The 24,284-nt window shown below is 46.4% G+C and overlaps 1 protein-coding gene across 2 annotated transcripts in view; it reads left to right on the forward strand.

Moving 5' to 3' along the window:
• Positions 1–24,284, forward strand: part of PLRG1 (pleiotropic regulator 1) — a 250,135-nt gene that overhangs the window by 147,647 nt on the left and 78,204 nt on the right. For both annotated transcript variants that reach the window (XR_013623286.1, XM_078777035.1), the window contains exons 10-12: positions 2,879–2,980; positions 3,952–4,054; positions 4,357–4,465. Coding sequence is in view for 1 of the 2 variants with exons in the window: in XM_078777035.1 (XP_078633161.1) it covers positions 2,879–2,980; positions 3,952–4,054; positions 4,357–4,465 (314 nt within the window). In the remaining variant the exon portion in view is untranslated. The remainder of the gene's footprint in view (positions 1–2,878; positions 2,981–3,951; positions 4,055–4,356; positions 4,466–24,284) is intronic.

The raw sequence follows: 24,284 nt of genomic DNA on the forward strand, positions 1-24,284 counted from the left end.
GACTAGCCTTCTGGATATAGGCACATTGCTCAGTTGCTGCCGCTCAGCCCTAAGCCAATTAGCTGACTTGGTACGGCCATTGCGGACTAACCGATGCAGCTGGCGATCATCCCTCCTTGTGGTTCTGCGGGGACGTCCTGGCCTCGGTATTGGAGTAGGGACACCCTTCTGAGCATTTCGTTTCAGGATCTTTGACATCTGACCTTGAGTGATGCCATACTGCCGAGCAATAGCACGCTCTTTAATGCGTAATTTCGTAAAGCCACCACTCCATGACAAACAGCATTGTCGAGTTGACGGACCATCTCCAGAGGAAGCGGCAATAAATTTTGGAGACGTGCAGCAGTTGTTTTCCACCAATACAGAACGCAACAACCCTTGTATACCCGACTGTGAAGCCAATCGTCAAATGCACCTGTCCGTACATTTTGCCACGCCACCTGTGATATAATCCTGTTGTTGACTTCTTGCTGCAACAGACAATCAGTGACATGGTTCTTTTAACAAATAAATCACCAAAGTGTGAAAGAAACTCACCAGATTGATATACTGAGTTAAGAAAGTAAACCCAAGTCAAGAAAAAAAAAATATTCCATATTAAATGCCAAGTCTGTATATATAGTGGCCAGACGGAAGCTAAACAGTTCCATGTTGGTTTAATCAGACCACAGAATCTTGTTTCTCACAGTCTGAGAGTCCTTTGGGTGCCTTTTTGCAAACTCCAAGTGGGCTTTCATGTGTGTCTCACTGAGGAGAGGCTTCCGTCTTGCCACTCTGCCATAAAGCCCAGATCGGTGGAGTGTTGCAGTGATGGTTGTCCTTCTGGAAGTTTCTCCCATCTCCACGCAGGATCTCTGGAGCTCAGCCAGAGTGACCATCAGGTTCTTGGTCACCTCTCTTACCAAGGCCCTTCTCCCCTGATTGCTCAGTTTGCCCCGGCGGCCAGCTCTAGGAAGAGTCCTGGTTGTTCCAAACTTCTTCCATTTAAGAATTATGGAGGCCACTGTGCTCTTCAGAACCTTCAATGCAGCAGAGATTTTTTTTGTGGGCTTCCCCAGATCTGTGCCTCGACACAATCCTGTCTCTGAGCTCTGCAGGCAGTTCCTTCAACCTCATGGCTTGGTTTTTGCTCTGATATGCATTGTCTGCTGAGACCTTATATAGACAGGTGTGTACCTTTCCAAATCATGTCCAATCAATTGAACTTACCACAGGTGGACTCCAATCAAGGTGTATAAACATTTCAAAGATGATCAAGAGAAATGGGAGGCACCTGAGCTAAGTTTAAAGTGTCATAGCAAAGGGTATGAATACCTATGTCATTGTGATATTTCAGTTTTTTCTTTTTCATAAATTTGCAAAACTTTCTAAAATCCTGTTTTCTCTTTGTCATTATGGGGCATTGAGTGTAGATTGATGAGGGAAAAAATGAATTTAAACGATTTCAGCACAAGGCTGCAACATAACAAAATGTGAAAAAAGTGGAGGGGTCTGAATACTTTCTGAATGCACTGTACACGACAATAGTTTAGGGGATCAGTTTTTGCAACTTTTTATATAATGCTGTGTTGATCACTTATTTCCAAGCAGTTGGAAGATGACGTTGGGTAAACAACAGGGTGAAAAGGCAGAAAGGTAGTGCAAGAGCAGCAGAGCAGATTTTTAGGACACGTGAGCTGGTGCTGTCCAGTCACGTTGCAGAGTCAGAGTCGAGGATTGCCAGAAACTTTTCCAACTTCCCAGGTGCAAAAGACATACATAAGTTAGGAGCAGTTGTGTACGATTCGGAAGAATGGGAACAGAGAGAGAAGGGTTAAGGAAAGAAGATTTTGAAGCAAACACAGAATTGAGGCATTTGGCCTTCTCACGAGCAAAGTAGGCTGTGGTGCCATTTGAAATGAGGGAAGGATTGGAAGGGGAGATTACTCCACAGTCCGACTTGACAAGGTGCCACCAGGTTTTAGAGGGAGACAGACAAGTTTGAAAGTGAATGAATCAGTCCTATGGAGTCACAGAAGTCCTTTGCAGAAGTTCCCTGGCTGGTGAGAGAGAGGTACCGGCACCAAGCCAATTAGCATGGTGACAATTTAAATTGCTACATATGAGGAAGAGAGAGTTTGGATGAGTGACTAAAAGGTGGCCATGTCCTCTGTGAATGAGATGGACATGGAGTCATCACTGTGGTGAGGATGGTACAACACACAGCCAAACACGAGGGGGAGTAGGATGACCTGAGATGGTGGTGAACTGTCTTGAAGACTGGGAGGGAAGAATGAGATCGAAGAGAGTGTGGAAGTTGCAGCCAGAGGTACTCCTGAGGTTTGGAAGGTGTGTAAGAGCAGTACATGGAGAGCGAGAAATTGAATTTTTTATGTACAGTGCAACTCAACCACTAGGACAGCGTTCAGGTCAATCAAACCACAAGAGACAATGACCAGGGAGAAACACTAAGTAAGGAGTCAGGGACGTCTTTTGGGTGGAAAGATTCTGTTAAACAGATGTCAGATTTATCAGCAGTGGCCTGGATAGAGAGTTCTGTGAGGTTGGAAAAGAGGCCCCGGATGTTTGAGGTCCGCAGAATTGGAGATAAGGGGTGGGGAGGGGTCGTGCTGGATTGGGGGGAGGCTTTGCTGCTGCAAGGTTGGGCTTTAAGGGAGTGGGGTGAGGAGGGGGAGGTTTGAATGTGTGGGAGGGGGAGAGGAGGGCTGGGATTTCTACATTTGTGTGGGGGCAGGGGGACGGGAATTTTTCATTTTCTCAATTCAGTGTGGGAGTGGGGATTTCTGGGGGAAAAAAAGAATTTTAAATGCTTGTGATGATTGTGAGACATGTTTATGGGTCTTTCATTATGATGCAATGAAATTGATTCATCTTTCAGGTCATCAGACACTATCATGGGCATTTGAGTGCCATTTATGCACTGGACCTGCACCCAACCATCGACATCGTAGCCACATGTGGCAGGGACGCCACTACAAGGGTAATTTTTTTTCTTCTTTTTTTTACCCCCATGTGTGTAGGTTAAGCAGTTGGTTCATTCTGTTTATCAGTGTATTTAAATATGATCGAGAACGACTTGATTTGAATTTAATATATATTTTAAACAATGTAGAACATGAATCGGAACATGAACCTGCAGTTTAGTATTACTTTGGCTCTGAAATTGTCACATTGTTTGGGTATGTGTGTTTGGGATGAGTCGCCACTCGTGGCAATTGCATGTGCACAGCATGGTCTATCTGGCAATGAAGCAAAATTTAAATAATTCCAAACAGGAAACTTTCGGGATATAAAGGACATGAACAACAGGCACAAATAACTAATTTAAGGTAGTAAATAAGGTGGTGTCAAAAGGGAGCACCAGTGGTGTTAAACTTCTGATGCAATGCTTTATTTTTTTTTTCGACAACCGTTAAAACCTTTATCAAATTTGAAATGAATTATATACTTGAACACTGGAGAAGACAAATCGCCTTGTTTGCACTTCCAAAAATCCTCCAGTGCAGCAATACTTGGACGAAATTGTGCGCCGTCTCGACTAATAAAATTTGCCACGCGCTCTGATGGTTCAGTAACAGTCAGATTCAGACAAAATGGCGGTGCCTGGCGAAACAATGGCAAACAAACACATTTTTTTGGACGAAGTTAGTTCGAAGTGCATCTCTTTCTCAAAGATCGTTCCAAAATCACCAGTTTTGACAGAAGGTTCAGCTCTGTGCTGTTCAATTTGACAAATTGGCTTCATATGGCTGCCATTGTGCTTGTTATTCAATGTTAATGAACAAAGCTAGTGTAGATCGTGCCCAGAAAAGCAAAGCAAGAGTTGAAAAGAACCTTCCTGTATCTGTAACATTGGGGTTTTAGCACAATCCAAAATATATCAATTTTTTTTGTTGTAACATGTCCTCCACCTACCCCACAACATGTAATAATTTGTTTCGCACTCTGCAGATCTGGGACATCCGCACCAAGGCTAATGTGCATACACTTACCGGACACACCAACACTGTGGCAGATGTGAAGTGCCAAGCTGTCGAACCCCAGGTCATCACTGGTATGCTCCACTGTCATTCATCAAATGTCACCCCCAAAGTTAATCATGTTGTCTTCCATCATCCCCTCCTCCCCCTCTACTCCCAATCCCTCCCAATCTTGGCCTTTCTTCTAGCACTCTTAAGGGCTTTTCTCCTGTCATCCTATGTTCTTATTTGTAGCAGTAAGAGTGCAGTTCTCCTGCAATGCAATTTTCATTGTTTGCATCATTGACGTTACGAGGCAATCTGTAGTTGGCAAGAAAGCCATACTGAGAGAGCGATAATAAAAGGACAGTGGACATGTTGTTTGGCTTCTGTGCAGGAAGTCATGACTGCACAGTGCGCCTCTGGGATATTACTGCAGGAAAATCTCGAGCTACACTCACCAACCATAAGAAGTCCATCCGCTCTCTTGTTGTGCACCCACGGCAGTAAGTGTGGTTTTAAAGTTTGTGGGACAAAGTGTGGTTGGGTAGCAGCAGGAATACTTTTATTTATTTAGTTCATTTGAAACGTAGTATTTTATTCAAATGAAAGAGTTTGTGATGCCACACATACATGTTAAAAACACAACGTTTTTTAAATACAGACCACATCAACAGTGGAACAAATCACACCAGTGTATGGACAAAATAAAACTTCAGAATGTGATACTTGATGGAAAAATATGCACATCTGTAAAATTATAAATTACATTATCTTTGAGGTTGTAAACATCACGTGATGACAATATCATATATTACAGCTTTTTTGTATACAGTCAGACCCTGACATCTGCGGACCCGGCGTATTCGCGGTTGATAAAATGCGACCTGCTTCTGCATTCACAGCCCTGTGCTCCGTGTATTCGCTGTTTTTCGTGGGCGTAAAAAGAAATCTTCCTCCCGGCACGCACAAACAACAACAACAGGCATTTTAAGGCCATTTTCCCTGCTAGAATGGGGGTTAGCCTTGCAGGCCCCATGACGATCTTCTCCATTTTGCCCTATTTTCTGCATCTCCCCTTGTTAACCCCCTTGCCCGCATTTCTTCTTCCACCACCTTTAGCCAAGTCTTTCTCGGTCTTCCCCGTCCTCTACTTCCTTCTACATTCATTTCCATCACTCTTCTCAACCAGTCCCTTTCATACTTCCTCAACACATGACCAAACCATCTCAACCTGTTTCTCTTCACAGCATCCATCACAGGCTCTATTCCCATCATCTTTCGCAATTCATCATTTGTCTTCCTCTCTCTCAATGATACTCCACACATCCACCGAACCATTCGCATTTCCACCCTTTCCAGCCTTCATTGCTGCTCTAAGCTCATTACCCATGTCTCGCTCCCATAAATCGTAACACTTCTCACACATGCAGCATACACCTTTCCCTTCAGCATCAACGACACTCCCCTCCTCGTCAGCACGCCACTCAGTTCCCGAAACTTCTTCCATGCACATCACACTCCAGCAACCGTTGACGAGTCTGATCCACCTTGTGGATACTATGCACATGACACTTCTGAAACCATCTTCACGCAGCACACCCAAAACCACTTCCAGGCACGCATAAATCATTGCCCACCAGCTTTGCACATAGTCGTGGCCAAAAATATTGGCACCCATGCACTTTTTTCAAATAATGCACCATTTCTTCTCAAAAATTGTTGAAATTAAAAAATATTTTGGTATCCACATATGTATTTCTTTGGTTTGCAGAGGAACAAAACAAAAAAGCTGAAAAAATTACTAAATCTTAGCTCATTCCACACAGAAATCCTAAACTGACACAGACAATATTATTGGCACCTTTTAGAAGTTGTTAAAAATAATTCGATTTCAAGCAGGTGGTCCTCCTTTACTTTGGAATTTAACTCACCGGTGTTGATTTGCAGGTGCCTGCAATATAAAAATCACTAATTCAACCTGTTTGAATAGAGAAAAGGAGTCATTCTGCTGTTTTGTGTCTCTGTGTGTACCGCAATAAGTATGGAGAAAAGAAAGAAAACCAGGGAATTGTCTGAGGATGTCAGACACATAATTATAGCCAAGCATGGACAATCTCAAGACTACAAGTCCATTTCCAGAGACCTTGATGTCCCTTGTCCATCGTACACAATGCTATCAGGAAGTTTAAGGCCTATTGCACTGTAGCAAACCTCTGGACGTGCCCGCAAGAGAAAACTTGATCGAAGATTGCAGCGAAGGATTGTTCGAATGGTGGAGAAAGCACCTTGATAAACTGGCAAACAGATTCAAGCTGAACTTCAGAAACAAGGTACGACAGTTTCAACTCTCACCATCCGTCGCCAACTCAATGAAGGGGGTTCTATGGTAGGAGACCCAGAAGGACCCCACTGCTGAGAGAGAGACATTAGAAAGCTGAACTGGAGTTTTCCAAAACACACCTAAACAAGCCAAAATCCTTCTGGGAGAATGTCCTATGGACGGATGAGACCAAATTAGAGCTTTTTGGTAAAACATATCATCTCTATGTTTACAGAAAACAAAATGAAGCCTTCAAAGAAAAGAACACCTTCCCGACAGTCAAACATGGAGGAGGTTCAGTGATGTTTTGGGGTTGTTGTGCTGCCATTGGCAATGGATGCTGTTAGGGATTTTAAATTAATTTGGCCCTGAATGATTTGACAAGACTCAATAATTAAGGTCCAAACTCGTTTCAGAAGACAATAGCTGATTTTAATGACACATGGGAGTTCTCGATTCACTGGCACCAAAGGTATTTACAGAATACACTTCAATTTCAAGTTACACGAATAAAATGAAATCACCACGCTACGTTCTACACACATTCAGACATGCAATGAACCAATTTCTCCCCGATCTTCAGCAGCATAGCTATTTATGGTCAGAGATGAAAGGACAGGTCAAATAATGTTTAAAGAGATAACAAGCATTGCGTGATTCTTCCACATCTTGGATCAGCTTTTCCCTCGTTATCTTCACCTCTCTCGGCCACAAATGTCAAGTCATGAAGAAACACAGATTTCTAACTATTTTAAAAAGTAAACAGAGCCTACTGCTCCTTCAGATAGCATGCCTATTGCCTCGTGTGCATGAAGACATCGGTTCTTTCTCAATCTCTAAGAGAAAAACAGGGAAGGGGAGAAAGTTCAAATCAGTGAGAGTTGTACATCATTGTTCCAAGTTCTATATTTTAAATCTTTTAATATATATGTGTATATAGGTATCGTATGAAAAGTCGTATCATATAAAAAGTATACTATTTATACAATATCAGGCTAACAAGGGACTTTACCACTGATTAATATATGTATTCATTAAGGTTACGTGTTTATAATGGCAAGGTCGAGGCTCAGGGAAATCCACTTGATTTACACAAATTACGTACGCAAATTAATTTTGCTTCCATAATGCCTTGATTGTGTGCATGGCATCATGAAATTAGGAGATTACCAAGGAGTTTTGAAGCGCAATGTCCAACCCTGTGTCAGAAAGCTGGGTCTCCGTCAAAGGTCATGTGTCTTGCAGCAGGACAATGACCCCAAACACACTTCAAAAAGCACCCAGGAATGGTTCAAGACAAAACTGTAGACTGCTCTGAAGTGGCCAACAATGAGTCCAGATCTAAATCCCATTGAACACCTGTGGGGAGATCTGAAAACAGCAGTTGGGAGAAGGCACCCTTCAAATCTGGGAGAACTGGAGCAGTTTGCACAAGAAGAGTGGGCCAAACTGCCAGTAGAGAGGAGGAGGAAGCTCATTCATGGCTATAGGAAGTACTTGACTGCAGCTATTTTGTCCAAAGGCTGTGGGTGCTACCAAATATTAAGTCGAGGGTGTCATTCATTTTGCCAATGCCATTTATTTTTTGTATCCTGATTTAAAAGGATATATTATGTTCTGAATCAAAAACAAAGGTTCTGTAAAATTAACAGTGAAATAAAGAATTGTGGAGACCAACTAATTTTGTCAAATTCAACTTATTTTTCGAGAAAATTGTGAGTTATTTGAAAAAAAGTACAAGGGTGCCAATATTTTTGGCCACGACTGTAATAGGTTCTAAAAACATCTTCCACGCAGCACCGTTTAAAGCCGCTGTACGTGCACAAACACGCGATTTGACATTCTTTTAGCGAGCGTATTCCCGTTTTTTTTTTTTACCTCTGCCACCAAAAGTGGATGAGGGTGATGTTTTCACCCCTGTTGTTTGTCTGTCTATGAACAAAATATCTCAAAATTTATGGACAGATTGAGAAGAAATTTGGTGGAGAGGTTGGGTATGTGACATGGACGAAATGATTAGATTTTTGTGAAGATGTGGATACAGATCTGGATCTGAGAATTTTTTAAATATTTCAAGTGATTCTTCACCATTGAGTGATTAGACCAAAATCGATATGTAGCATGATATCACAAAACGTTGTGGACAGATTTGGACAAAACTTGGTGTTCAGGTTGGGTGTGTGACAAGGACTAATGTGTATAAACATGTCATTGTGCCGTTTTGGTTGGAGCACCCCTACGAGAAGTAAAATCAAAGGGGGGCACAAAGTAACCCTCCCGTTATATGGGACGGTTTCTCTGTTTGCAACTTTAATGTACAACAACAACATGCATTTTAAAGGCCATTTTCCCTACTAGAGCGGGGGTTAGCCTTGCGGTCCCCATGACAATCTTCTCCATTTTGCCCTATTTTCTGCATCTCTCCTTGTTAACCCCCTTGCCCGCATTTCTTCTTCCACCATCTTTAGCCAAGTCTTTCTCGGTCTTCCCCGTCCTCTACTTTCTTCTACATTCATTTCCATCACTCTTCTCAACCAGTCACTTTCATCCTTCCTCAACACACGACCAAACAATCTCAACCTGTTCCTCTTCACAGCATCAATCACAGGCTCTATTCCCATCATTTTTCGCAATTCATCATTTGTCTTCCTCTCTCTCAACGATACTCCGCACATCTGTCGAACCATTCGCATTTCCACCCTTTCCAACCTTCGTTGCTGCTCTACGTTCATTACCCATGTCTCGCTCCCATAAATCATAACACTTCTCACATATGCAGCATACACCTTTCCCTTCAGCTTCAACGGCACTCCCCTCATCATCAGCACGCCACTCAGTTCCCGAAACTTCTTCCATGCACATCTCACTCTAGCAACCGTTGCCGAGTCTGATCTACCTTCTCCATTCAGCATGTCTCCGAGGTAGCAAAATGTTTTCACACCTTCCAGCTTCATGCCGTCTCCAAGATCCAACTCAACATTTCCTCCATCTGCAGCTCCCTCTGTGCACACCTTACATTTGAATGTAGCTGCCACACTGGTTAATGACCCTCTCAGACCACTACATTTTTGATGAACCCACTCAGCGCACATTGTACATTGAATGGAGTTCACTCCGACACCCTTCCGACACACAGCACAGGGCCACTTCCCAGTTCTTTCCACCTCCCCACATGCTTTTCCACTTGCCATCACCTTCGTCTTTCCGATATTCACCTTCAGACCTTTTGTCTCCATACATTCCTTCCACTTGTTCATCTTTTCGTTCAGTCCATCCATACTTTCCGCAATCAACACCAGATCATCTGCATACAACAACTCCCACAGTAAACCCTCCTTTATGTTCTGAGCCAGCACCTCCATCACAGCTACAAATAGTAGTGAAAATTGTGAAAATTTGTGAAAATTTGAAAATTGTGAAAGTGAAAATTTGTTTGTCGTCTTCTCCTGGTATATGGACTTAGTACTGACCCTGATGCACTCCCACCCTCACCTCAAACTCACCACTGTTCCCGTCCTTCGTCCTTACAGCTGTGCGTGCTCTTTTGTACATTGCCATCACTACTCTGATCAACCATTCCTCCACTCCTAACTTCCTCAATGCCCATGTCAATACTTTACGTGGAACCCTATCAAATGCTTTCTCCAGATCAACAAACCCAAGAAACAACTTCTTCCTCTTCTCCATGTACTTCTCCTGCAACTGCCTCACAATGTTTGCAACTTTAATATGGGGACTGAAAATTTGTTTGTCGTCTTCTCCTGGTATATTGTATTTGTAAGTACTAGGACGTGCCCGTACGTGGGTGCCCGTTCCTTGCCAAAAAAAAATAAATTAATGTCTTCGCCCATGCATGCATGGGCGTGCCCATGGGCCCATGGGTGTGCCCGTAAGTGCGTGATGTGACCGTACAATGAATGTATCGTCCCGACGCCGCAGCTCGGATGGCGCTGCAGTTAATCGGGCCTGTATCGGCAGAGTTATTATAAACGTGTACTACAATCGATCGTACCTTACAGCGTCTGCTCGCCACCTTCAGCATCAGTACGTTGTCACTATGACTATCCGTAAGTCCGGAAGTGACGTCCTCATTTGACTGTCCGGAAGGTCGCATATCGCAGTTACGATGAATGGCAAATTAGTTTTAATTAGTTTTAAAACATAGTTTAACGCCAACATAGCGCCAACATAGTTTGCCAACGTGAAATAAATGAATACGCTCTCAAATGTGCCGTCCGAGGCAGAGTCTGTTCGCCACGTTCGGCACACGTGATAGCTCGCTGCTCTCTGATTGGTTGAATCGTTTTTTGGACATAGCTCGGTAACTACTTCTCTGATTAATATGAAACCTTGAAAAGGCACATCCTCGGGTCCCCAGCAATATACCTGGCAAGTTTCAAGTATATCGGACCCGTGGTTGTCGAGAAACAGCGGTCACAGACAAACAAACACACAGACACACACACAGACACACACACAGACACACACACAGACACACACACAGAGATTACTGGAATTATAGATAGATATATATATGTATATATATATGTATATATATATATATATATATATATATATATATAAATATATATATATATACAGATATATATATATATATATATATATATATACAGATATATATATATACAAATATATATATATATATATATATATATGTATATATATATATCTGTATATATATATCTGTATATATATGTATATATATTTGTATATATCTATATATATATATATATATATATATATATATATATATGTAGGGAGCTGTAATGCCCCTCCCCCTTTGTATATCCTTGCTGCTTTACCAATTACCAAGTATAACCAATTATATGTTTTGTTTTGACTTGCTACTGTACTCTCTCATGATACTGAGTTCTTTCTACTGCATTGAGGATGTGTAATATCCTAATAAGGAGTTCTCTGCCTTTGTGCTCTGGCCTGCGTGGGCGCAATCTCTAGTTCCCCTTTCCAGGCCTTGAAGGCAACCCTTATCTCTCTTTGCCTGTTTCCTGTTTTTGCCATTATCTTGCAAGTTGACAGTTTTACGAGTGACCACTCCCCTTTGTACTTTCCCAAGCCAGCTGCTATACAGAAAGTTGTAAACATGTTGTCACATAATGCTGACCATCTCCTTATCAGAAGCTAACCCATGACTGGCCTTGGATGAACTTCCTTTAAATAACTGAACAACAGGATGGGACTATGGTGGGGGACCCAATGAGCCCATTCTGTCTCTGTGTCTTGTGAGCTAACTCCACCCCTGACTTTCCTTTATATAAAGCAATGTTAATTGAATTATTTCAGAGCATCTTGTTGTACTGTTGGTCATTCCTTGTGAGTTTCAATGCAACTTTGCTGTCCTCAAGCTTGAGTACTCGAGTTCCAATAAATATATCCGTTGCTCCTTTCTTCTGAGTTCTTCTGAGTCCCAAGTCCTAAGTCTCGATCCAACAACTGGTGGCAGCGGTGGGATCAGTCTGGGCAGTCCGGGACGCGGTCCCAGGCAAGGGAGTGGTGAGAGACCAGCTGGCAATTGATCCGGGTCAGGTGAGCTGTGGTTTTCTTTTGTTTTTTCCTTTTTAGCCCGGGGGTCAGTCCAAATTGTAACCCACTCTCTCTTGCTCGGTCGCCGTACGTTCCGTTCCCTGCTCATACCTGTTCCACGAACCTAAATTTAATTACGGACCGCTTGGGTCCTGGAGCAACTGATTGTTTATGGACTCGTTAGGGTAACGTTACGTAAGGAGAAGTGCCCCACGTTGGGCGCCTGAGGTTAAGGGGTAATAGATCTCTGGGTTGTGAGGGTAAGGATAAGGGCGGCGTCCCGATCCGAGGCCTACCCGGGAGACGTTGGGATTTTAAGTAAGATCAGAACTATTATACGGGCGTAGGACGCCAGGAAAGTGCAGTAAGGGTAGGATAGACGGCTGTGTAGGCGGGCGAGCCTCTCAGGAGAGTAGGTAGCGCGGCCGTACCACGCGAGGCGGGCGAACCTCACGGGTACGAGGCTGCGAGCCTCTCAGAGTTAGGTAGACGGCTGTAAACGCGAGGCGGGCGATCCTCACGAGTAAAGGCTACGTCGGTAAACTAAATTTTCCTAGGATGGGTAACAGTATGGGTAATAAGACAGTAAAGGCAGGTGAACCGCTTAGACATACCCCAGCATTTTTTATGTTTAAGAGGTATGGCTATGCTGCTGTGAGACCAGGGAAGTCATGGGTTGCATTGACGAAGGATTTGGGAGAACCGTGGCCCGAAGGAGGGTCTTTTGCGCTGGAAAAATTGGACGTGTTGTATGAGACATTAGAAAAGTTCGAACAGGCCACGAAACACTTTCCGCCTGACTATTGGAAAGTCTTTGGCTGGTGGAAGGAAGAAGCGATGAAGCGACACGCAAAGTCGAAACAGGCCAGCTTGGCCGGTGAGGTAACAAAACTCAAGGGTCTGAGGAAACAGGCGAATAAGGAGCAGGATGAAGCGCTTAAGGAAATAGAGAGGCAGGCCAACGCGCGACTGATGCCGCTCGTTGAAAACCCAGACCCCGCGAGAGGGGAGGCAGTGACCAATCTACCCTCCCCAGCCCCAGTCCTAAGCTCTGTCCCGGGGTTTCAGGCACCACCTATCCTTTCTGCGCCCCCGCTACCACCTCCCTATAACCCCGCTACCATCGCGCCCCAGATACCCCAGAACCACCCGAGCCAGGGAAGGCCGTTTGCACAACTCGGGGCTAACGGAATAGATGACGGGACCGACATCGCAGGGTTCCCGCCACCGATAGGACCGGATGGGTTATACCCCTCACTGGTAGGTTGTAAGGGGAAAAGGGCCTCACAAACTACCCCATCGGAATGTCAGGAAATAGAGGAAAGGAAAACATTGTGCCCTGTACAAGTTATCGGGGTTGACGCAGCAGGTCATGGGGTTCGGGAAAGAGTACCTTGGAAAGAATCCTCTTTAACTGTAATGCGGGCAAGGATTCAACATTTGCTTATTGAGGATCCACGGCAGATAGTGCCGACCATGTCGAATTGGGTTTTGGATGGCGAGTGCGACTATCGAGACATAACCCATATGGGAGTGTCCGTGCTCCCACCCAAGGTATGGGAAAGGGCTAGACAAAGAGCACACTGGCCGGTGGCAGACCCAAGGGCTGGTGCAAACCCCCTGTTAACACAAGCGCAATGGGATGCTCTAAAGGTCCTGCTGCTAGATTCTATTGAGCAGGCGCTGTTGCCAGCAGGAGGTCCGGATTGGGGAAAGATCGGGGCCATAAAACAAAAGGCAGGAGAACCAATTGGAGAGTACCGAGAAAGGTTGGAAAAGGCCATTGCGCGCTGGGGAGGACTGGGTCCGATGCAGCTGGGAGGGCTACCCCAACCATTGGTAAATCAATATCTAATCGAGGGGCTTCGGCCGGTGTTAAAGAAACAGGTACAGACCGTCCTCTTCGGCTGGAAGGGAATGACAACCAACGAATTATGCGACAAACTGGAACAATGCCCGGGCTCCTCCCTAGAGGAGAAGAAGGATATTAAGGAGGAAATATTGCAAATGTTTGTCCAGGAGAAACGGGCTCAATTTAACCAAAATAAAAAAGGGGATCAGAGTCAGAACTACATACACGAACAGTGCCAGAAGTGGGGACCTGTTCGAGGTCCAGAGGAACATAGGAGGAGTTGTTATCCTTTTTTCTATAAGGGCCAATTCCCCAACGGAGAGTGGATCCACAGCGAAAATGAAAACCGCGACGGTTGTACTGAGGAAGATTTTGGACTAATTAATATGGACGAAATAAAACAACAATGGACAATACCACCCCCTCTCCCCCCTCCTCCTCAAAACCCTCAAACTTGGAATGTGCAAGGGCCCCCTCCCCAACATTGGTATCCACCAAGACCCCTTCTCCAAAACCCCGGACCACCCCCCAATAGTGGGATGCAGAACGGACCAAGGGGGAACTGGGCCCCGCCTCGGGGTCCGCCGCAGTGGCAACCAGTGAACCAATCACTTTGGGGGCCGCCAGAACGCAGGCAGGGCGGAAGGGGAGCTGTAGAGGGACGACCTATGCCCTCCGCACCACCGGTTCCGCAGGAACCGTGCCATTATTGCAAGCAGATGGGACACTGGATACGTGATTGCCCAAAGGCTCGTAAGGGGTTTCAGCCCCAATACAATAGAGGGGCCTATTGACGGGACGCTGGCGAGTCGCCCAAGGAGTGTCCTCTCTTGACCATGACACCGGCAGAGGAACCAACTATGATGTTGGACGTGGAGGGAAGACAATTAGAATTTCTCGTAGATACGGGCGCGACTCGCAGCACAATTAACAAGGGGCAATTGCCCTCTTTGCGCCCTACGGCAAGGAACGTTCAAATACTGGGTGTTTCGGGTTTACCCCAAGCGCTTCCTATTTCGGAGGAAGTGCGAGTAACATGCGGCCCGCTGGAGGCTAAACATGCTTTCTTGATGACCACTACCGCCCCGACGAATTTGCTGGGACGGGATTTATTGTGCCGTTTGGGCTGTCAAATCTCATGTACCGAGGAGGGAGTTTTCGTAGACGTCGCGGAGTCTAAACGCGACTTGTTGATGACGGCACTGGCTCGTCCCGGCCCCACCGCGTATTGGTGGCGCTTGGATCCAGGGGCTTTGTCTGCTTGGACATATATCATAGATAATGTGTGTTTGGACAGTTCAGTGCTGCGAGATTGGATGCAACAGCACCAAATTTCGATAAAGGACTTAAAGGATAATCCACCCCATTGCACTGCGTACTATGATGCAACGGGTGAGGACGAGAACTACCGGGAAAGGGTTAAGGAAAAGCTGGGCGAATGGATGCCTCTACACTTGTCACGGGTATGGATCGGGCGTGAGGGAATAGGAATTGAGGTAGTCCTAACCCCGAGTCAGCATGCGCTGACCCAATACCCCGAAGGAGCGGTCGCCCATGTTACCCTCACTACTGCCAAAGGGTGGCCGCCGGAAAGTGTAGGTTGGATGGTAGGGAGGTTACGAGAAGTTCCCTTACATGGTTATCGGTGTAAGAGGGGCCGCTGGACTTTGAAACAGCTCGAAAACGGTGAAGGGTTCTCAATTGACATTAAGGCAGAACGGAGGGACGGAAAGTTCGAAGAGGCAGAGTTGCCCCCCAAAGGCACCTATGCCATGAGGGCAGTGCTGACGGACCCGGGTGAGTCGGATTACCTCCTAGCGGAGGTGCCAGACAATTTATGGCCCAAAAGCGACGGTGAGGTTGGACGGATGCGAGACGCCAAACCTCTAGTGATAGCAGTGCAGCCGGGGATGCGCTTGCCAAACGTAAAACAGTATAAGCTACGACCTGAGGCCGACGTAGGCATAGCACCAGTGATTCAATCCCTAGTGGAACAGAAGATTATCGTAGAAACTAACAGCCCATGTAATACACCAATTTTGCCAGTTAAAAAGCCGTCAAAGGACAAATGGAGATTTGTACAGGATTTAAGGGAGGTGAACAAGGTGATACAGGGCATACACCCACTAGTTCCAAACGGAGAAACCCTCATGATGTCAATTCCGCCGGACGCAACATACTTCACGGTCATCGACCTTTGTTCTGCGTTTTTCTCTGTGCCCATCGCGCCTGAGTCACAATACTTGTTCGCTTTCACCCATAGGGGGCGCCAGTATACTTGGACAGTACTACCTCAGGGGTTTTCAGATAGCCCCACTCTGTTTTCCCGGGCGCTGCACCGCGACCTGGCGGATGTGGAATTGAAGGGAGGGTCAGTGTTGCTGCAATACGTTGACGATTTGTTGATTTGCTCCCCTTCAAAGGAGGCGTGCGAAATGGATTCTTTGGCCCTATTAAAGGCCTTGGCGGCCAAAGGCCACAAAGTAGGCAGACCAAAACTTCAGTTTGTGCGGCAGGTTGTAACTTACTTGGGACACGCCATTTCGCACGGAAAACGAGAATTGGATGCTGGACGAGTGACCGCTATCACGGAGCTGCCTCGCCCTCGCTCGCAACGGCAAATGCTGCGCTTCCTAGGTATGACGGGATACTGCCGCACTTGGATACTTGATTTTGCGCTGCTGGCTAAACCACTGTACGAGGCGACCAAATCAAATGCCCCGGACCTATTGGTATGGACGGATGAATTGAGGCGATGTTTTGACGGGCTGAAACAGGCGCTGGTTACGGCACCGTCATTAGGACTCCCGGATTATGCGAAACCATTTACCCTTTACACTCACGCCGTGGGAGGTTTCGCCCAGTCAGTTTTGACACAGACCCATGGGGATAAGGAGCGGCCGGTGGCCTACTTTAGTAAAAAGTTAGACCCGGTCGAACAAGGGTTTCCGGTGTGCTTGCAAGCCGTGGCAGCGGCCAGGTACGCAGTAGAAAGAACAGCGGACATTGTTATGGGACACCCAGTAACGCTACGAGTACCGCATTGCGTCACTTCGCTGTTGTTACAGCGAAGCACACAGCATTTGTCTAACACTAGATTAATGCAATACGAATCCGCACTGATCACTGCAGCCAACATCACGATCGAACGTTGCACGACGCTCAACCCAGCCTCACTGATGCCCACTCCTGAGGAGGGCGAACCTCATGTGTGCTCCGACGTTGTGCAGCTAGTCTCCACGGTGCGATCGGATTTAAAGGACAATCCCTTAGAATACCCCGACTGTATATATTATGTCGATGGATCAGCTAGGCGCGCATGGGACGGGTCTCTGTTGTCCGGGTACGCCGTGTGCTCGGATAGCGAAACGGTAGAAAGCGGGCGTCTTCCACCTACATTTTCCGCACAGCAGGCGGAGCTGTGCGCCTTGACCAGAGCGTGCAGCTTGGCGGAAGGTCTTGCCGTCAACATTTACACAGATTCGGCCTACGCTCACGGCGTAGTCCACGATAAAGGAGCCATCTGGAAGATGAGAGGTTTTCTCACATCTGCCGGTTCAGTGATAAAGAATGGCGCGTTGGTAGAAGGGCTCCTCCGAAGCATTTTACTTCCCCGCGCTATCGCGGTAATTAAGTGTCGTGGCCACCAAAGGGCGGACACTGACGTTGCCCGGGGCAACGCAAGGGCGGACGAGGCGGCAGGAAAGGCCGCCAACCAACAGATAGAACGCAACATGCCGATGGTGACACGAGCACAGAAGACAGCCGCACAGATTGCTGACATACCGACTGCGGGACCACCCGCCACACCAACTAAGGACGATATCATAAATTTGCAAAATGCTGCACCGACGGCCGAACACGAGGTCTGGCTCAAACGAGGAGCGATACGCCCTGGGCCAGGGGAAATGTGGACCCTTGATGAAAAACCCATAGCACCCCAGGCTTTACTGCCTTGGCTGGCACGCATGGCTCATCAGAATGGTCATGTGTGCCAGAGGGGGGTGATGGGACAGATAGACTACACTTGGGCAGCGCCAGGACTGTCACGGATTGTATCCGAAGTGTGCCGATCGTGTGTGGTCTGCCAGCAACACAATAGAGGGGCGCCGCCGAGACATGCACATGATGGGGGACGGCCCCCGCCAAGTGGGCCGTTCGCAACTATTGAGTTCGATTTTACAGAATTGGAACCAAGCATGTCGTTTCGCTATGTGTTGGTAATCGTAGATACGTTCACCAAATGGGTCGAAGCATACCCATGCGTCAAATCCGATGCTCCGACAGTAGTGAAGCGCCTCGTGCGGGATTTTATGTGCAGATTTGGCATTCCCCAGATAATTTCGTCAGATCAAGGAGGCCATTTCACGGCGCAGGTGGTTAAGGGCATCCTGAAGGCGTTGGGCGTTAAACAATCCTTCCATTGCGTCTACCACCCACAGTCCTCAGGACTTGTGGAACGAACGAACAAGACTTTAAAGAATAAACTAGCGAAACTTTGCGCAGACACAGGCTTGAGGTGGCCAGAGGCTCTTCCGCTTGCATTGATGAGCATTCGTTCCACCCCGGGTCGCACTACGGGCCTTTCCCCCCACGAAATATTAATGGGACGACCTATGAGCTTGCCCGTTTCAGCACCAACAGACATGTCCACCCTTGCTTTGCCAGTAATGGATGACATGCTTTTGAGATTTTGCATAGGCTTGTCGAATGTGGCACGCAGCATCCATGCTCGAGTACGAGAGGCGCTGCCTGAACCAATAGGCCACGCCATCCACAACTTTCAGGCCGGCGACTGGGTGCTCGTGAAGCACTTCACCCGCAAGGCTGCTTTGGAGCCACGGTGGAAGGGACCATTCCAGGTGCTACTGGTCACACCGACGGCAGTCTTCTGCGAGGGTAAACCTTCGTGGATCCACGCCACCCATTGTAAGTTGTCCATCCCCGCACCACAAGCCACACAAGACACCGCACCTCACATTGCTGCAGACACCACACCTCACACCGCTGAAGACAATGCACCGTCTAGGGCACCACAGTCTCCTAAGGGCGGCGATGACGGTCATGATGATGGGAATTCTGGGCAGCTGCCTAACAAACCCCGCCAAGGATAGGCTTCTGCAGTTTAACCCACTGAGAGAGGATCTCCCCAAATACCCAGGACACGACAACTACACGTTATTTAAACTTTACTCCGTCAAATACATAACGGCTCCCCGGGGACAGGGGATAGTAGTACATTGCTGTGAGTTGGAGACACATTTCAAGTGGTTATCTGTAAGATGGATGGAAGCCATGGTGGTACACAATGGGACACCACAGGCACGCATGACAACCCCACGCATAGTCTTAACTAAAGTTAGACAGGTGGAAAATGGAAGGTTTACTGGGACCGTGAATAGTCACGCCGCCGCAGGATATCAATGGGGCACGGGCATCGACAATACTACTCTCCTACTGTCGCATGCCCTCGTCGGCCCACACACCACGATAATACTTGAATGTGGAATATGGCCCCCGCGCACGCTGATTAGAAGGAACAAAAAGAGGGGAGATACCCAACACCAATTCCGGCCTAGTTGTGCCGCCTACGTCATTAAACCCCCTCCTGCCCAGGAAGTAAGAAGGAAGCCAGAGGAGAACACATACTGGAAGGTCGCACGGCATATGGCCACAGTACAGAATAGGACACAGTGTTGGATGTGTATGCACCTTCCCCGCACCAGCACAGCAGGCATACCAATGGTAGTGTTACCCCTATCACTCAATGATTTGTGCTCGAAGCCACTAGATACCAAATGCATTAGTACAACTCTGACAAGCCAAGGTTCTGATGAAACCGCGTGTAAACGAGTTTTCCAGTACTCCCCTCCCATCCTGTCCCGACACTTTGAGGAACGTCCGGCGCCGGTTTGGGTCAAGCCGGCATGGGGGGCCCTCTGCTTAGAAGGAAAGGGCCAAGTAATGGTAGGCAAATCCGTGTGTAGAGATACCCTTCCCGCGGACCCGAGAAAAGGGAAACACACGCTCCTAGTGAACGTTACAAGCTCGCCCTTGCATAACCTCACACACCTCCAGTTGGCATGGAAAGGGGAAAACGGGACAAACACTATCCCAGGTCTTCTCACTTGCATGACCACCCATTTAGTGGCCCCGCACGGGACCATGTTTGTATGCGGGAATAAAGCTTACCCGTATTTACCTGATAATTGGGGAGGAATTTGCTATTTAGGATCAGTTTTCCCAGAGATGGAAATGCGACAGCACTTGCATAATACCACCGCACTCATAAGGACACAACGAAGCACCTATTGGCACGACGACGACACCACTACTTTACACGGCGCTGATTGGGAGAAAGCCGTTAGCTTCTTCTTCCCATGGGCTGGGACGGTCATGAACAGTTACCGCATTGACAAAATTGCGTTAATCTTAGAAACTGTGGCCAACGCCACCGCTACAGCACACGACGAAATGTTGGACACAGTTGTCCATCTGCGTACAATGGTTATGCAAAATAGGGTTGCATTAGATATGCTATTGGCAGAACGAGGAGGGGTATGTGGGATAATTGAGGGTAAATGTTGCACTTTTATTCCTGACCCCTCACAGGGTGTCAGTGCTGCTATTATAACGTTAAGGGAAAGCGCTCACTCATTGACAAGGGATCGCTTGGATCGGGAAGCCTCCCACCAGTGGCTTACCGACTGGTTCAAAGGGTGGACAGGCACAATTGTAAAGTGGGTACTAACCGCTTTGGCAATAGTCCTTGGAATCGTGGTTAGTTGTGTGATAATCAAGGCTTTAGTCCTTGCGTGTGTGAGGAAGTTTTCCACAGGATGGACACTGAAGACGACACCGGAAAAGGCCATGGTGATGATCGACCAGCGGATCGCGGGTCCGGATGACACACCAGCTGTCAACTCAACTGCCAGTCGCGGATCCTGGAACGACGACCTGAACGAGTCCCTGGGCCGCGACAATGAGATCTTCGCTTCCGAAGATTGTTCTTCCATTGCTGATATTACCGATAATGATGTCGAGTACACTTATGCGGACCTCGAAGCATTTCAGGCTACTAGAAGGCCGTTTAAACTGGGCCCCGACACGTCGGAAGAAGAAATCGACGATTTCCTGAAGGATTCCTCTCGTTTCTTCACGATATGCCATGCCGTGGCTATGACTATGGGCCGTCCACTCCGCAGGCCTACGCCACCTGAGAATAATGTTACTGTTGATGTTACCAATGATGATGTGGGCCACTTGCGAGGGTCCCCGGCTGATGTTTATGTTTCAATGCAGGCTCTGCCTCTCCATGTTTCACGAGCTCACCTTTATGTCTCACAAGCCCACAGAGAGTCAACCGCCACTGACCCAGTTCGGGATTTGGACCCAGCTGTGAACCCAAGCCCGGATGGAGAGGAACTCGATCGTGAAAATACTCTGAGTTCCGAGTCTGATTGTTTTGGAGATTCGCCCTTGAATAACAGCGAAGCAAGCAGCATCGCCTCGGACGATCTCGACTTCGACCCAAAGGAAGTTTCTCTCCCACCTTTGGATCGTTATGCTTTATTTTATGGCCATAGGTTTGAGCCACCTGATACTGACGATGTTGTGTCTTCCCCAGATCACCAGCACGTAAGAGACCTCATGAACATGAATATCGATTGAGCGCTGAAGATCGACAAGGATTTCACTTGGGGAAGCCTGGGCGAGCTCCAGTTGGGGAGGAGTCCGGCTGCACCTCTGTGGACCAAGGGTGGGTCGGAGATCTTCCTGGGTGTGGACCCCGGTGGAACCAGAGGTCTTCGTTGTGGATTTGGCGCGCTATTCGATCTTCATGTCTCTACGGTCTCACCTCATACACCCATCTACACCCGACTTACATCATACATCCACTTACACCCACTTGCACCCACACACCCGCGGATCAGCCTGCTGGGTTCGTTGTGCGGTACTGGGTACGGGACATGCTCACTGGGCTGTATTCGTGTGGTACGTTACGTTTAGTTACACTCTCTCTCTCTCCCACCTCTTCTGGTGGATTTTGTGTGCCATTTGATCACTCTGCTTTTACGGCCTTACATTGCATACTCACATACAGACGCGAATCATCCTACTGAGTTTGTGTGGTGCTTTGGTACGGGACATTCTTACGGGGCTGCCTTCGCGTGATATGTTGAATGATTTTTCTGTTTTTGTTTGAAATAAAGGCCTTTGATTGGCTCGTAGATAACTTTGTATCTTAGATCCAAAAGGGCGGTATGTAGGGAGCTGTAATGCCCCTCCCCCTTTGTATATCCTTGCTGCTTTACCAATTACCAAGTATAACCAATTATATGTTTTGTTTTGACTTGCTACTGTACTCTCTCATGATACTGAGTTCTTTCTACTGCATTGAGGATGTGTAATATCCTAATAAGGAGTTCTCTGCCTTTGTGCTCTGGCCTGCGTGGGCGCAATCTCTAGTTCCCCTTTCCAGGCCTTGAAGGCAACCCTTATCTCTCTTTGCCTGTTTCCTGTTTTTGCCATTATCTTGCAAGTTGACAGTTTTACGAGTGACCACTCCCCTTTGTACTTTCCCAAGCCAGCTGCTATACAGAAAGTTGTAAACATGTTGTCACATAATGCTGACCATCTCCTTATCAGAAGCTAACCCATGACTGGCCTTGGATGAACTTCCTTTAAATAACTGAACAACAGGATGGGACTATGGTGGGGGACCCAATGAGCCCATTCTGTCTCTGTGTCTTGTGAGCTAACTCCACCCCTGACTTTCCTTTATATAAAGCAATGTTAATTGAATTATTTCAGAGCATCTTGTTGTACTGTTGGTCATTCCTTGTGAGTTTCAATGCAACTTTGCTGTCCTCAAGCTTGAGTACTCGAGTTCCAATAAATATATCCGTTGCTCCTTTCTTCTGAGTTCTTCTGAGTCCCAAGTCCTAAGTCTCGATCCAACATATATATATATATATATATATATATATATATATATATATATATATATATATATATACAGTGGAACCTCGACTTACGAGTGCCCCAACTTACGAGTTTTTTGAGATACGAGCCGTCACTCTGGCAGTTTATTGCTTTGAGATGCGAGCCGAGATCCGAGTTATGAGCTTTCGCCACCCGGTCACGTGGTTATCTTGCCGTTCAAGTACAGTATCTTTGTCGTATAGCGCTGCGTTTTAGTTTTCGCATTTCGGTTATTTTGAGTTTTGCCGCCAGGTGGGTTCTGGTCACGTGGTTATCTTGCCGTGTACGTACAGTATCTCTATCGTATAGCGCTGCATTTTAGTTTACGCATTTCGGTTATTTTGAGTTTCCGCCGCCAGGTGGGCTCCGGTCACGTGGTTATCTTGACGTGCACGTACAGTATCTCTGTCGTATAGCGCTAATGATATATAACGCCGCCGATAATGATATGATAATTTATGATAATCTATGCAGCACGACGTGGTCCTCACGTCACACAAGGCGCCTTTGCCGGCGCAAAACGGCTCTCTCAGGGTCAAACTCGGTATCGTTTTGAGCGCACGGTTCAGACCTTCAAGAAAAAGTTTATTTTGTAAAAATCGAGCCACGCGTTCAAAAGATATGACCGGTTTTGTTCGCCGGCACGTCGGCGCTCGAATCGAATCGAGTTAAAACGAACACTGCCGTTGTCGGGTCCGTCTGAGACAACCACCGGGCCTAGAACGCTGGGACCGGTCTCGTTGGATAGGCCTGGATCAGATCTCGAAACGCTGGAAGCTGCACCTCTCTGTGATAATCTTGTGGACCATGACAAGAGATCGTGCGACACGTGGTTATCATGCCGTGCAAGTACAGTATCTCTGCCGTCAACTTGTTCAGAGTGCCGGCGATAGCTCGCCTTCTCTTTGTGGAAAACACGGTGAGATCCTTAACATCCAACAACTAATGGGACGCAAACGGGGCGCCCAGTTTAGCGGTACACCCATTGATGAATCACCCTGCCTGTGATTCACCCATGACAGGTTATAGCTGGGTCGGGATTCAAACCCAGGCTGGACAGTTTAGACTTTAGAGTCAAGTGTGCGTACCTCCAGTCCAGGCCATCCTGCCAACTTGTATGCTGCATACAGGTGAAATATAAAGCGCGAGATATTTTTATATATACTGTATATTTAAAAAAAAATTGGTGTGGTTTTTGGCGGGCTGGAACGGATTAATAGCATTTCAATGCATTTCAATGGGGAAATTTGATTTGAGATACGAGCAATTTGAGTTACGAGCTCGGTCACGGAACGGATTAAACTCGTAAGTCAAGGTTCCACTGTATATATATATATATATATATATATATATATATATATATATATATATATATATATATATATATATATATATATATCTGTATATATATATATATATATATATCTGTATATATATATATATATATATCTGTATATATATATATATTTATATATATATCTATATATTTTTCTATATCTATATATTTTTCTATATATATATATATATATATATATATATATATATATATATATATATATATATATATATATATATATATATATATATATATATATATATATAT

The sequence above is a fragment of the Myxine glutinosa genome, chromosome 4 (assembly GCF_964187855.1).
Source record: "Myxine glutinosa chromosome 4, kmMyxGlut1.1, whole genome shotgun sequence".
Taxonomy (NCBI): domain Eukaryota; kingdom Metazoa; phylum Chordata; class Myxini; order Myxiniformes; family Myxinidae; genus Myxine; species Myxine glutinosa.